This window comes from Vigna unguiculata, chromosome 4 (genome assembly GCF_037176805.1).
Source record: "Vigna unguiculata cultivar grain cowpea cultivar isolate G323 ecotype 2 chromosome 4, ASM3717680v1, whole genome shotgun sequence".
Taxonomy (NCBI): domain Eukaryota; kingdom Viridiplantae; phylum Streptophyta; class Magnoliopsida; order Fabales; family Fabaceae; genus Vigna; species Vigna unguiculata.
Genome location: NC_140795.1, coordinates 29,507,126 through 29,523,255, shown reverse-complemented (window position 1 = coordinate 29,523,255; position 16,130 = coordinate 29,507,126). Strand labels below are relative to the sequence as shown.

At 34.0% G+C, this 16,130-nt stretch overlaps 1 protein-coding gene across 1 annotated transcript; it reads left to right on the top strand.

Moving 5' to 3' along the window:
- LOC146886991 (zinc finger BED domain-containing protein DAYSLEEPER-like) lies at window positions 1-1,248 on the top strand. The gene is made up of 3 exons (XM_085672112.1): window positions 1-660; window positions 747-1,068; window positions 1,156-1,248. Exons 1-3 carry the CDS (start codon window positions 424-426, stop codon window positions 1,236-1,238), a joined length of 642 nt encoding a protein of 213 aa, XP_085528238.1. The 5' UTR covers window positions 1-423; the 3' UTR covers window positions 1,239-1,248.
- Window positions 1,249-16,130: the final 14,882 nt, after the last annotated feature.

Genomic DNA, 16,130 nt, shown 5'->3' with positions numbered 1-16,130 from the left:
ATGGCATTTACTGAATGTGTTGTTCAAGTGAGGGGCATTGATACTAAATTGGGTTTAAGGTTAGATGTACCTACTAGATGGAATTCGAGTTTTATGATGCTTGAAAGTGGTCTTAAGTATCGTCACGCTTTTTCAAGTTTCACTTTACGTGATAGAAATTTTAAACATTGCCCAACAACTGAAGAGTGGAAAAGAGCTGAGAGGATGTGTGAATTTTTAAGGCCATTTTATAAGATAACCAATTTGATTTCAGGAACATCTTATCCAACCTCTAATGAATATTTTATGCAAGTTTGGAAAATTGAGTGGTTGTTCAGGGATACTCTTAAAAGTGATGACCCCTTGATGAAAGACATGGCAAAAAGGATGATGGATAAATTTGAAAAGTATTAGGGTGAATATAGTACCATTCTTTCAATTGCTATGATTCTTGACCCACGGATGAAACTTGAAGCACTCCGATTCTATTACTCCAAGCTTGATTCTTCTACTTGTGATGAAAAGCTTATTCATATAAAAGGGAAGATGTACAAACTTTTTGAAGAATACGTGAGTGTGAGTGTGAAGTCAATTTCATCTAATGCATCAAGTTCTCAATTCACTTGTTCAACAGAAGAACATTTGAACATGGAAGAAGACAAAGAGATTGATCCATACAATGTAAGTTAGTCATCATTATGTCATTGTTATTTATTATTATGTAATCTTTATTAACCAATTTTTATCTTTGAATTATATTTTTATAGGAATATATCAATTACGTAAGCCAAAATGTGAATGTAACCGACAAGTCTGAGTTGGATCTGTATCTAACTGAAACACCACTTGAGCCAAAGTATTTTCCAAAGTTATATGTTTTGAGCTATTGGAAGGATCGTCACGAACGTTATCCAAATCTATGTAGACTAGCATGCGAGGTGTTAAGTATTCCAATAACAATTGTTGCCAGTGAGTTTGCATTTAGCATTAGTGGTCACGTGCTTAACAAGTATCGATCTAATCTTCTTCCTAACAATGTTCAAGCACTGATTTTAACTCAAAATTGGTTACATGGTTTTGAAAATATTGGTAATGTATTTTTTCACTCTTTTCTTTACATCATACCTCTAATTCTAAATTATATTATTTCCTAATAATTTCTTCTTGAGTTTGAAGATGAAGATAATGAAGATGATCAAAAGGAAGAGGAAATTGTTCTAGACTTTTCAATCCATGACTCCAATGCACCTCATGTGTAGTAATTATAGGTAAGGAAACAAAAACTTGTAGTCTTCTACATATTGTCTCTGTCTCTGGTATTATGTATTTTATACTATTTTTCATAATTCAATATGCATGTGAGTTGTTGGTGTATTAGATTACTAAGTTGCAAATGAGATTACTAAGTTGGAAAATAGTAATGCATATAGAGGTCCCTTCTTCAAACTATAGGAAAATGTCAGTTATTGGTGCGTTAGAAATAATGTAATATTGAATGTTATAGCATCTTGAACAAAGAGTTTGGGAGACTGCACTGCCATTCAAATAGAAATAAATGGCATATAAATAATAAGTTAGAGAATAGATTAACGATTGCAGGAAGAAAAAAATTATGCAATAATTGTGTGACTTTGAGTGGGTGAACTTGAAATATATAATGTGAGAAAATGACTTTGAATGGATAATGTGAGAACTTGAATCAGAATCTTGATCTTCGTACACATGGATAATGACTTTGAGTGGGTGAACTTGAAATATATAATGTGAGAAAATCTGTTAGGTGTGAAAATTTGGAGTAGCACCGGTTTTTTTATGATGTTGCTAAAATTACGCATAGATGATTTTGGTGTATCATGTTGGGAAAATCTTGTTCTTATTTTATCATGCTTTTTGCAATCATTTAGCATCTGTCAAATTTCAAATTTAATGCTTTGCCTTTTATACACCATTAAGCAATGCAAGGGAAGGTTTTGTTTTTTGCCGTTCGTGTAGGACACCATCTATTTTGAGAACTGCACATGTTAGAAGAGTGGCAAAGGGAGATAAAGCAATTGGAGGATGACAAGATTGAAACAACCGTGTTATGAACCAAATTTTCTGAATTAGCATGATAAAGATGTGTATTATTTTCATTTATGTTTTGTTGAATACCACGGTAGAAATTTCCTAGTATGATCCTTGTTAGTGAGCATGATAGAGACACATTGGTACTTGATTTTATTGTAATTATCATCTCCTACATTACTTTAAGAAAATTTAAATATTAAAATATTTAAAAATTAAAAAATAAATAAAATTTTAATTTTTTATGCAAGTTGGTGAGCCAACCCACTTAACCCACCAACCCGTGGTGGGTTGAGCCGGGTTGTAAAAAATCTGGCTCACCTTAAAGTGAGCCGGATTGGGCTCACTCATTTTCTGACCCGGCCCGTGGTGAGCCAACCCGTGTGAACCGGATTGGCTCACTTTGACATGTCTAAAATAAAGCAATCATCTCGTTTCATGAATAGAAAGCTCACCAAGTCAGAATATTGATAACGCTCCTCCGATCTGAAACAACTTTAACTCCACCTCGAGGGACTTTTAGGTCAGAGTTACGTTGAGAAAACATGCACAACTTTTAGGATTAGCTACAAAAATGAATGGAGTGAAATTATTCATAGTATGCATTTATTTACCTTTATAGAACTGCGCCACGAAAACAAAACCTCTTAATAAGAAAAGGAAAAGAAGAAAAAGAAAAAAAAAGATGTGGGGATGATAGCAAAAGAAGGAGGGTTAGGGTCACTGCAAGAAACCTGCACAGATTTTAGGGTTCATGCGAGAAGCATTCAGTAGAAACTAACTTACAAAAGACTATTAAATACAAAATAAAGTTGTTTGCATGTAACTATATGCCATGTAACACCCCTCTTAATCAAGAGGGCCGTGTCAGGTCTGCAGCCCAATACACCCCAACCCCTCACCCCTCAGGCCACACAAGGACCACCAGGTAGGTTGTTGCCAGTCGGGGTCGAACCCCAGACCTGACCTTTAGAGGGTGTTAAAGGTCAGGTCTGGGGTTCGACCCCGACTGGCAACAACCTACCTGGTGGTCCTTGTGTGGCCTGAGGGGTGAGAGGTTGGGGTGTATTGGGCTGCAGACCTGACACGGCCCTCTTGATTAAGAGGGGTGTTACATGCCATCGTAAGAGATAATATTTTCCACCATTCATTTTTATGTACAAGATAATCCACCATCCCTCTATTCACATGCAAGATAAAAGAAATAACTTTATCACATCTTAAAAATTATAATTTAAATATAAAAACATAGAAGTAATGGTGTTAAATTATTTATATGATATTATGATGATAATGAAATTTTTGTTACATTTAAATTATATATAATATAATATATGTACTATTTTTTATAAATTTTTAAAAAGAAAAAAATCTTAAATACTGTGGAGATTTTAAATGTTTTTAAATTTTATTTTGGAAACAAAAATTATAAGATAAGTATAGATATTAATATATTTAAACTTTTATACTATTTTTAGATAAATTTTGTAAGATTGAATGGTCTCTTCCTTGTTTCTTTTGCTTGAATAATAGGATTTTGCTATAAAATTCTGAATGAGTCTACAACTATAAGAAAGTGTAGAGATATTAATATATTAAAAGTTGTATATTGTTTTATATAATAAATTATTGGATCTTAAAACAAGTCTTTCGAAAAGAAGACCCTCATTTATAATATTTTATTAATAAATGTATAGTATTACTAAATAAACATTATATATAGTTATTTGAAAAGAAAATAAGTGTAACAATAAAATATATACAAACTAATTATAGACGACATGAGTTTTTCAAAAGAACTATTCCTTGACAGAATAACAGAATAATTACTAGGAACCTAATCAGGATCATTTTCTCCTTTCGTCATAGATGTATCATCATCAAATTCCTCATTTGCTCATATCGTAAAGTGATCATCACAAAATAGACAAACAAAACACAAGAAACACAAAAGAAACAACATGATAAGCTGGTATGCAAAGAATTATCTAAGACAATATAAGCTAAACATGAATAAAATATAGTACATCATATATATATATATATATATATATATATATATATACCAAATAGTTAACATTAAACTCAATTATTCATATATATGTCATAGAATTCACTGGAAGTATGTACTTGTAGTACTATTTATGCTCTGCAGAACCATAGACAAAGGAGTTATCACCTTACTACTCACAAATAATTTATTCTTAGAAATATTCATTTTAAACATTTAATATCTAATTCATCTCTTCAATATTACATTAGTTTCAACATTTGTTTACACACTGTTGTCTGTCTAACTTGAGTGATTTCAAACATTAAATGTATTGTCATTTTATAATGTTTATGAGTAAGTCTCCCTTCTTAATTGGATATAACTGGTACAATGTTAGTCATTGCAAGTACTATCTCCTACATTATTCATGTATGTTTATTTCTCATATGCTTTTTTTAGGTATGATAGTTGTTCTATATTCTTATAGTCAGTTTGTGACTTCCTAATTTTTGGATGCATGAAAGGATAGAGGTTGATTCTATTAAAATTTTCTTCAAATATGCTTTACTTGAATCAATTCTAGCCAAAATTTGGCCCCACCCTTAGTCAAAGGTTGAGATGGCTAAAATTAGGCCACTGAAGATCGAGAAGGGTCGAGTCAAGTATATGGTCGAGATGGATCAACCCAAGTCGAAGGTTGAGACGAGCTAGCGCAGGTTGAAGGTTGAGACAGGCCAATCCGAGTCGAAGGTCGTGACTGGTCAGCCCACCTTAGGCTGAAGGTCGACTTGGACCGACTCGTGATGAAGTTCGAGATGGGTTAACTTGGATCGAAAGTCAAGATGGATCGTCTCATGATGGAGGTCAACACTGACCCGTATGGCTGAAGGTCGAGACAAACCTATTTACACTAAAAGTCGATAAAAACCATCTTAAACTGAATGTCTAATAATATATGTAAAAAATTAATATTTTTTTCATATTTGAATAGATACAAAAAGTTAGATTTAATGTCTCAGTATAACCAATAGTTTTACATGATTATACCATCAAAATTAAAAAACAATTTAAATATCTTCTCCTTTTAATCCTCCAAAACGTTTTTTAAAGATAAAACCCGGAAAAAGTTCCAAATTTTATATATAACAATATTTGTTTTGTCATACAAACTGTGCCCGTGAATAGAAGTATTGAAGTATACATCATAAATAACTTTTATAAATAACTTTTATATATTACTAATAATAAATTATATACTTTAAGAAAACATAATATCTTTAATAATTTCAGAATCTTCGATATCTTGTGTGCATAACAAAAACAAATAAAATTCAGATTAAAAAACTCTGCATTAATGCTACATATTTACTAACATTAAATGTCATGAATCTGTAATTGCTTTGAGGCAATGGTCCTAGTTGAATTGATTGGTTGAGAAGAGAGGCAAAGAAAAACGATTTTCAACGGAAACAAGATTCATTGAAAAGTTAAAATCTGCAGCGTCATTATATTATACATAAATATGAATTTCATGTAAATGACAAAATTGCTAAGTTGGAATCACTGCACAAAAACCTCTGATCGGAGACGTTGCAGAGAAATTGCGAAGTTTTTACGATATGAAAACAGTGAATTGTGGTCCCAGTTAAGCTCATTGGTTCAGAAAAGAGCCAAAGAAAAATTGTTTTCAACAAAAACAACATTCACTATGAATCAACGTATAAGTCTGCACATTCTGCACATTGAATTCACCTTAGATATGAACAGAGCAGAGTAAATTGCTTCCAATGGTCTCAATTGAGATGATTGGTGAGACAAAAAAAGCTGTTTTCAACCAAAACAAGATTTATTGAAAACCTAAACCTGTTGTAATTCAACTCATTGATTCAGAGAAGAGGCAAAGAAAAAATGTTTTCAACCAAAAGAAGATTCATTGGAAACCTAAACATGCCGTGTTATTGTGAATAAATAAAAAATACATATTGAAACAAACACAGCAATAAAACAAAAAGATTACACAGCTTTCAATGAAAAGAAATGGTATATATTGAAAGGTTGAATACTGTTGCCAAGATTACACAGCTTTCAATGAAAAGAAATGGTATATATTGAAAGGTTGAATACTGTTGCCAATAGCCGTTATGCACAAATATGAATTGGTGAGTTGGAATGAGTGAAAGAGTCAGAAAAACCTTAGATTTTGCACTGAGATTTTGTTTTTCCTTCACTAAAATTTGTTTATATACACAAAATTTGTTTATATACACATATTTATCAACAAATATTTTTAGTCAATAATTCAAATTCAAATTTATTAACAGAATTATTTCTAACGGTAAAATTTGTTAATAATATTGTTTCATTGACGAGTTTATGTTTATCTACGCATGTTTTTTTTTCATCCTTACTTTTGATAGGTTCGGTGTATATATTATGTTAATATTATTATTTTCCTTTTTAAAGAACTATACAAATATATTATATATTGAAAATTATTTACTTTTGTCTATACGAAATTAATTTTATTATTAAAGTAAAATAAGATTAAAGTGTTATATTGTAACTTTTCGTCAGAAGTGAATTAAAAGTAACTTACAAACATATTTATAATTTATTTCAAAAATTTCTACTGTACAAACATTTCTTCTTAATACCAAAACAATATTATTTATAAAGAAATTGATTTTTCTTTTTTAAATTGTTTTTACAATCTCAAATGTTTCTCATTTTAAATAGGTAAACATATTAGATTAAGCTAATAGACCTTTTAATAATAATAATAATAATAATAATAATAATAATAATAATAATAATAATAATAATAATAATAATAATAGTAGTAGTAGTAGTGGTGGTAGTAATAATAACATTATTATTATTAAATTACAATTTCCTCTAAATTTTGTACTTGTTGAGAAAGACAACCATCATCATGTTATTATTTGGTATTTGAGTTCAGAAATTGTGGTGGATGCAATTATTGTGAAAGAGAAAAAGAAAATATATTATATAATCGTATATCAAAATTTATTTCGGTATAAATTAAAAAGAAAAAATATAATTTTAATTTTGAAATAATTGACTGTAAAGTAATTCATTTAGAAAATTGACAATAAAATTTAATAAATTTACTAGTAAATATTTTATAAAGTTACACTATTAACTTAAAGGATCGATTCAAAGGATGTTTTGGTTTGTCAATTTTTTTTTCTATTTCTTACGTTACAATCAAATAAAAGAATAATGACTCGTAAAACTACATAATTATAATTAAAGATAAGTAAAAGATGGTAAAAAGTTAATAATGCATTTGTGGTATATTATCCATCAACTTATCTTTAATCTGGTTCGACGTTTAATTAGCGAGTTAAGTGAGTCAGTTTCAAATTTACTTACATTTTAAAAAAAAAACTAAATTTTTTTTCGACCCCTTGAACTCGTGGTAAACCGAAGATCATATATGAAGTCAAGTCATTCTAGACCGAAGGCTAAGACAAACCGGCCTAGATCGAAGGTCGAAAAGACCCATTTCGAATAGGAAATTGAGACAGGCTCTCGGAACGAGAGTCAAAATGGGTTAACCTGGACCAAAAGTCAAGACAAGTAAAAAATTGAGACATGTCAAACCAAGCCGAATGTAGGAAAGGCTCAACTCAATACGAAAGTCAAGACAACCTTGCTAGGACATAAGGTCGAGACAACCTTGCTAGGACATAATGTTGAAAATTGTTTTCAACAAAAACAACATTCATTATGAATCAACGTATAAGTATGGACGTTGAATTCACCTTGGATATGAACAGAGCATAGTGAATTGCTTCCTACAGTCCTAATTGAGCTCATTGGTTCAGAAAAGAGGCAAAGAAAAATTGTTTTCAACAAAAACAAGATTCATTGAAAACCTAAACTTGTTGTATCCGAGAAGACAATGGTAAATTAATTCACTTAATGGTTCAAAAAAATTACAGTTTTCAATTAGAAAAGATGTTATATGTTTAAAGGCTAAATACAGTTGTCAATAGCCATTCTGCACAAATACGAATCCAAGTGAAGCAACAATCACCAAATTGGTGAGTTGGAATGAGTGGAAGAGTAAAAAAAAACCCTAGATTTTGTAGAGATGTTATGTTTTTTCTTCACTAAAATTTGTCAAATATATACATATATATCAACAAATATATTTTGTCGATAATTTAAATTCAAATTTATCAACAAAATTAATTTTCACGATAAAATTTGTTGGTAATGTTGTTTTATTGATGAGTTTATTTTCATGATAATGTTTTACTGATGAATTTATTCTTGTCAACAAATTTTGTTGGTAATTAACAAATTTCTTGTAGAGACAAAGAAATGTTTTTAGTCTTTCTTCGTTTGCAATGATTACTCCTGTGATGTGAGCAGGAGATGATGCAAAAGTTAATGCACATCTGGACGATGAGAATTCGATTTTGAGTTCATAAGATAGCATTTCCTTTTGTCATGTTTAATTTTGGGATAACTCTATGTTTTGAATAGGAATGGCAATAGGTCGGGTTAGACAAAAATAATATCTACCTGCAACCCGACCTGCAACAAAAAATTCACCAGCTACCTGTTGGTACTCGTTTAAAAAATATCAGTGAATATTTTAAAACCTACAGGTACCGGTAAATATCCACGAATACTTAAAAAAAGATATTTTATAATTTTTTAAAATATATAATAAAATTACAAAATAATATAAAATTAAATATAAATCAAATTGAATTTAATCTAATAGACATTTCAATAATAATAATAATAATATTATTATTATTATTATTATTCAATTGCAATTTTGTATTGTTGAGAAAGACGACTATCATCATTTTATTATATCTTATTATATGTTATTTAGTTTGAGAAATTAGTAGTGGACGTGATTAATTTGAAAGAACAAAAGAAAATATATTATATAACGATATATCAAAATGTCTTTTGGTATAAATTAATATATATATATATATATATATATATATATAACTAATTTTGAGATAACTCACCGTAAAGTAATTCATTTCTAAAACTGAAAATAAAAATTATAATTTTACCAAGAAAATCCCAACAAAACCCTAACAAAACGTAAAACAACAACCCAAATCACAAAAACAATTATACAAAATGCGAAATAAGAAACAAGGAAATTGCGTAATTTTTTGAAACAGGGAAATTGCGTAATTTTTTTAATTTCAACTAACCACCACACGCAGGGAGAACATAACAGAGCGCAACGGTGGCTAGCCGGAACGGGAACAACTTTAGCACGAGAGATTAACAGACAATGGAGAAGCTTTGTTTGGGGAGGAATGGTGGCGCAACAGAGGCTGGCGAGGAGGCTGGCGCAGTGCCTAGTGGAAAGGCTGGCGCGGTAGTTGCGTGGTAGCTGCGTAGGATGAACCAACGGCTACTGTGGAACACAAATGATCGCAACAGTATGGAAGGAGGCTTGACGGTGGCTGACAGCGTGAATGGAGGCTGGATAACGACGACTGTGGACAGTTGATGGCGCGTTCAGAGGAGAGAAAACGTGACTGTTGCGTTGTAGAAGATGAAGAATATTGCATTCACGTTTCGAATCCCTAACTTGGTATATGGCCTCAGTTCAATTTTTAATCGAGGTAGAATAGTGATTGTTGGCCTCGGTTCAATTTTAACGAAGGTAAAACTATGATTTTTGGCGTCGGTTCAATTATAACCGAGGCCAAATGTCACTCTCCCAATTAATGTTTTGCTTTAGGTAAGGGAAATCGAAGCCTAAAAGGCTTTATCGTAGCATGTCTACTACAACGGTTATTTTTCACTTTTGGCTTCGGGTTCGCACTCGAGACATATACTGCCGAGGTAAAAAGACACTCCTTTATGCCTCGGTTATCAACCTGAGGCATAAAAAATAGTTACTACCTCGGTCTCCACCAACCGAGGCCTAAACTCCTTTTCCCACTCTCTCTTCAAACCCCTTTGGGAGAACAAGTTCATCACCACCATGCTTGAAGACATCACCTTTATCGGCATCCCTCGAGGGTTTTTTTTGGGTCTTTTGGGGTCTTTTGGTTTTCTTTTTCTCCCTTACGAACACAACATCACAGTAATGCATAAGCAAAACCAGCCACATAGGTCCAAACTGAGATCGAAAACCAGATCCAAAACTCCAAATTTGAAACCAAATCAAAAAATAAATCCAAACTTCCAAAACTGATATGCACCAAATCTGCAATAGAAACCCCTTTTCTCTTCTACCAAAAGACACTATGTGCAATGGAACCTTCGTGATGGTTGCTCAGAGAAGACGAAGAAGCAGCGGCGCCGGAACAATCTCGTCGATGGTGAAGTGGCAGCGCAGCGGCGGTGCAGCAACGGTGTAGGCGGAACGAAAATGCAGTGGCGCAATGGAGTTGCTCGAAGAAGAAGAAGAAGATGCAGCGGTGGCCACGAGCAACCTCCTCCACAGTGCAGCGGCGATGCAACGGTGGTGAAGCCGGGACGAACGATTGGGGTGCAGTGGAAGAAGAAGAAGAAAAGATTTGCGATGTTGTATGGAGGATGCTCGGAGAAGAAAAATCGCAGAAGGTTTGCGCTGCTGCAAAAAGATTTGGGTTTTCTATAACCCTACGAAGCCATATTGCCTCGGTTAATTCAAAACTGAGGCATATTGTCTTCTTATATGCCTCGGTTGGCAGGAGAACTGAAGCATAAGGTTCATACTGCCTCGGTTATAAAAGAACCGAGGCATAAAAGTAGGTAAAAAATTTCAAATTTTGGAGACAGCGGGAATTAGTAAAATTTTTTAAGCTATATGCCTCGGTTAGTATAACAACCGAGGCATAAAAGGTGACTTTAATTACAAAAATGCCACCGCGTGTTTATATGCAGCGGGTGCGCAGGAACCGAGACATATACTGCGATGTAAAAACTCTAAAATGCACTAGTGGTTATTGAGGGAACTGAGGCAAAAAAGTTTGTAGAAATTGCAAAAATGTCACCGCATCATTATATGTTTCGGTTTCTTGATAACTGAGGCTTATAACGCGAGTTAAATAGTCAAAACTGCATTAGTGATAAGTCAGGACAAGCCAAAAATTGAGACATGTCGAACCGGGGCAAATTTCAAAAAGGGTCAACTCAAGGCGAAAGTTAAGACGACCTTGCTAGGACATAAGGTCGAGATTGGTGTCAAAGTTCGAGATAGGCCGAAGGTCGAGGCAGACTAATTCAAGCTGAAGCTGAAGACGTGTTATTCCAAAATGAAGGTCAAGACAACTTGGCCTCAACCAAATTTCAAGAATAGTTGGCCCAGACCAAAGATGAGACGAGTTGGACGAGAGTTAGGTCGAGACTGGCAGACCAGGATGAAAGGTCCAAATGGGCCAACCTGGTCCCAAGGTTGAGAAGGCCCTATTTCGGTAGAATTGGCATAGGCCGAAATTTGACCGAGTCACTGAAATTTGGCCACACCAAATTTGGCCTAGTCGGGCTACCAAAATTCAACCAAATTTGGCCAAGTAGGCCAAGACCAATATTATTTTGATTTGGCCTTGACTTAAATTTAGCCTAGTCAAAATTAAGCCTAATTAAGTCGAATCGGCAAAGGCCAAATTTAGTCGTGATAGTCTCGACCAAATTATGTTGGCGTCTATGTCGTCCTAACTGAAGGTCGAGACTAATTAGCCTAACTTAGGCTGAAGGTTGACTTGGACTGACTCAAGATTAAGTTCGAGATGGGTCGGTCTGAACCAATGTTGAGATGGGTCCTCTGGGTCAACCCTGACCAATTTGGCACAAGGTCGAGACGTGCCTATTTAGATTGAAAGTTGATACATACCCTGTATGCTTTTGGCCCTTTAATGTTTTTCAATAGTTTTTTTTTTTTTTTTACTTTGTGAGCTTTTTTAATCCAACTCACGTGGATCAAAATTAACCAAATCTTGTGGGACGGCCAAATAGTATTTCATAAGAATAATTTTTTAAATAATAATAATAATTATTCATATTTTTAAATTATTATAAATAATGTATTATGCAAATTTAAAATAACAATTGTTAATTTATTGTTATTATCAAATAAAAAAGAAACATTCCATAAAAAAAATTTTAAAAAAGTAATTTATTTATATTCAGTTTATAAAAAAGATAATAATAATAATAATTAAAAAAAACATTTTGTCATCGTAACAATAAGTGAAAAATATTTTTTCACATATGATTCTTGTAAAAATAGATCGAAGGTTACATTAGTCATTAACCATTAGCCTAACATTATTCATCTTCCTCCTCTTTACTACTTTCTACAAGGAAACAATTTCAACATGCACATTCAATAGCAACATTCAAGTAAATTGTTTCTTTCATTGGTTAAAACAATAGGGTTTTCGGTGAAAGAAAGTAGTGCTATTAAAAAGCTGAATACCGTTGACAATATTTATTCTACACAATTACAAATCCCAAGTGAAGCAACATGTGATTCCTTGTGTGCATAAAAAACATAAACAAAATTCAGATTCAAAAACTTAATGCTACATATTTACTATCATTACATGTCGTTTGAATATGTAATTGCATTCGACCTATGGTTTGAGTTCATTGGTTCAGAAAAGAGGCAAAGAAAAACAATTTTCAACAAAAACAAGATTATTGAAAACCTAAACCTTCTGCGTCATTCTGCATGAATATGGATTCCAGGTACATAACAAAATTCCTAAGTTGGAATCCCTACACAAAAAACCTACGATATGAACCAACGTATAGTCTGCATGCACATTGAATTCACCTTAGATATGAACATAGCATAGTAAATTGCTTCCTATGGTCCCAGTTGAGCTCATTGGTTAAGAAGATAGGCAAAGAAAAACAATTTTCAACAAAAACAAGATTCATTGAAACGCTAAATATGTTGTATCCAAGAAGGCAGCGGTTATTGCATAGTCGCCTATGGTCCCATCGTAATTCAGCTCATTGGTTCAGGGAATAGGCACAGAAAAACGTTTTTCATCAAAAATAAAGATTCATTGAAAACCTAAACCTGCTGCGTCCAAGAAGACAGTGCTTCGCTGATCCTTTGTTTCTTCTTCTGTCCTCTGTTTCTTCTTCTTCTTCTTCTTCTTCTAAAAAAACATAATTTGCTGAATATTTTAGGCTAAAATACTCCCTTGGTCCATGTTTTCGCTGGAAAATCTCAAATAGGTCCATAGATTTTTTTTAATCTCAAATTGGTCCATAATTCTGCAAAATTGATTCAATTAAGCCCAATTCGTTAACGGCGTTAAGTTGAGTAACGATTTTTTGTATAACACTGTACACGTTTCAATGGATGGCTGATGTGGATTTATTTTTTAATTTGAACAGTACAAGGTGGAAAATAAAATATGAATTGAACAGAAATGTTTTTTATGGTTGTCGTTTTATTTATTAATTTGGTAAGTATAACGTCGTTTTGGGTTGATTTTAAAATTAGGGATTAAGAGAAAAAAGGATTGCGAGTAGGGTTTGGGATTGCGACGAGGGATTGGGAAGGCAAGGCGGAGGAACGCAAGGCGGAGGAAGGCGCTGCCATTTTTCAACGTTGATTTCAATCTCCAGGCTTTATTGTGACGACATTGTTGAGCGAAGGTCATCTACATTGAAGGTTAGAAGTTGAATTTGGAAATTTTGTTTGTTATTTTCGTTGATTGGGGTTTAGGGTTTTTTCGACTTCGGTTTTTTAGTTTGCTTTGTTTTCATGGATGGAAGTGTGGGAGTGTTGTGTGATTGGGGTTTAAGGAGTTTCATTTTCCATTTTGTGCGTGGGTCTGTGGTCCCCCATTTGCTTTGAGCAGTGTAGTTTATATTATTTGTGGTCCCCCATATTAATTTGTCGGTTTGACGGTGGTATGGACGGTAATATGTGTATCCTTTTGTGGGCATTTTAGTTTCAGGTTGGATGTCTGAAGATCGTTTCGAAGTGGTGGTCCACCACTGTGGGCATTTTGTCAGTGATGGGAAGCTACGGTATGACGGTGGGGAAAGGGTGTCGTGGTTCTGTGATCCTGATACGTGGAGCTATTTCGAGATTCTGCATGAAGTACGAGAATTGGGACATCTTAATCCCAAAGAGCTCTGGTACTCTGTTGGAGGAGAGTTAGTGCTAGATGATAAGTTGGTGCAACTAGTTGATGACAAAGGCGCTATGCATATGGCCACCATATCTATGATAAATGGTGTTGTTCATCTTTATGTGGTGCACAGGATGACTGAACCTGAGGTTATTAACATGATCGAAGGGGGTGTGGTTGATAATGAAGGGGATAAAGAAGTGGAGGGTGATGCTGAAGTTGAAAAGGAGTTGGATGATGAAGTTAATGGACAAAAAGAGACAGATAAGGAGGATGTGGAGGTTGTTGATGCTGAAGTTGAAAAGGAGTTGGATGATGATGGAGAAAAAGAGACTGATAAGGAGGATGTGCATGAGGATGTTCAAGAGGTTCATGCTGAAGTTGAAGAGAACTTACATGAGGCAGATGAGGTGGAGGTGTTTGAGGTTTATGACAAAACCGAAGATAAGTCAGATGCAGATGGTGAGGATACAAGGAGTAATGTTGTTGCAGAGCAGTTTTGTGATGAAGGGCTTGTTGATGTTAGTGTTGAAGCTGACGAGGAAGTTGAGCCATGGGATGGTCACGTGGAATGTGAAGTTGGTTGTACTCCAGAAGATATTGGAGGAGCAGGTTCTTGTAGTCAACCACAGTGTAGTAATTCAAGTGAGGATGAGGTTGTAGGAGTAGGATCTGGTGATGAATTTTCAGATATTGAGTGGCACTCAGATGAATTCCTTACTACAACCGACACTGATGAGGAAGACAATGATAAAGAGAGTTATGGAAGCTTTCCAACCTTCTCAATGCCAAAAAGTATGGACCAATACAAATGGGAAGTTGGTACCTATTTCACAGAGAAAAAGGAATTTACAGAAGCTATTCGAACATATGCATTGGCAAATGGAAAGAATTTAAGATTTGATAGAAATGACAGGAGTAGAGTTACTGTAAAATGTTTTGGTGCGGAGGGAAAGTGCAATTGGTATGCTTACTGTGCATATATGTCTGCAGTGAAGTCTTGGCAACTTAGGAAAATAATTGATGAGCATAGCTGCAATAGAGATTTTAATGTGAAGTTAATGAATGCAAAATGGTTGAGTAAGAAGATGGAAAAGACTGTTAGAGAAAACCCGCATACGAAGGTCATGGATATCCGTGACAAGGTATCTAGGAAGTGGAATGTCAGTATATCTAGAAATATGGCTTTCAGAGCAAAAGCAATTGCAAGAGATGTTGTTGATGGTTCATTCACGGAGCAATATAGAAGAATATACGATTATGCACATGAACTTTTAAGAGGAAATCCAGGTTCCACAGTGAAGGTTAAAGTGGAAAACATTGATGGTGAAGTCATATTTAGTAGGTTTTATGCATGCCTAAAGGCATGCAAAGATAGTTTTGCCGCATGTAGGCCTATTATTGGAGTGGATGGCTGCTTTTTGAAGGGCAAGTATGGTGGAGAGTTATTAACAGCAGTTGGACGAGATGGCAATGACCAAATTTTGCCAATAGCATATGCGGTTGTAGAAGTGGAGAACAAGGACTCATGGAGATGGTTCATGGAGCTTCTGATAAATGATTTGGGTGGGGATACAGTCGATGCATCATGCACCTTTATATCAGATCAGCAGAAGGTAATATTATAAAAAATGCTACTTTATGTCAAATGTATGTTGATAACTAAAGTTTATGTACTTCACAGGGTCTGCTTCAAGCTATCCAAGAACTGCTTCCTGGAGTGGATCAGAGATATTGTGTCCGACATCTCTATGCCAATTTTTGAAAGCAATTTCCAGGAAAAAATCTCAAGCGTCTCATGTGGCTGGCAGCATATTCCACATATCCACAAGGTTGGGAGAAAAAAATGCTGAAAATTAAGGAGCTGAATGAGGACGCATTCAAATACTTAATAGCGATTCCCCCAAGGTAAGTCAAATATTCATCGTTAGTTAATTGATTTTAGTATTTCATGACTTCATTTTCTGTGTACTGGTATGTTAGGTTCT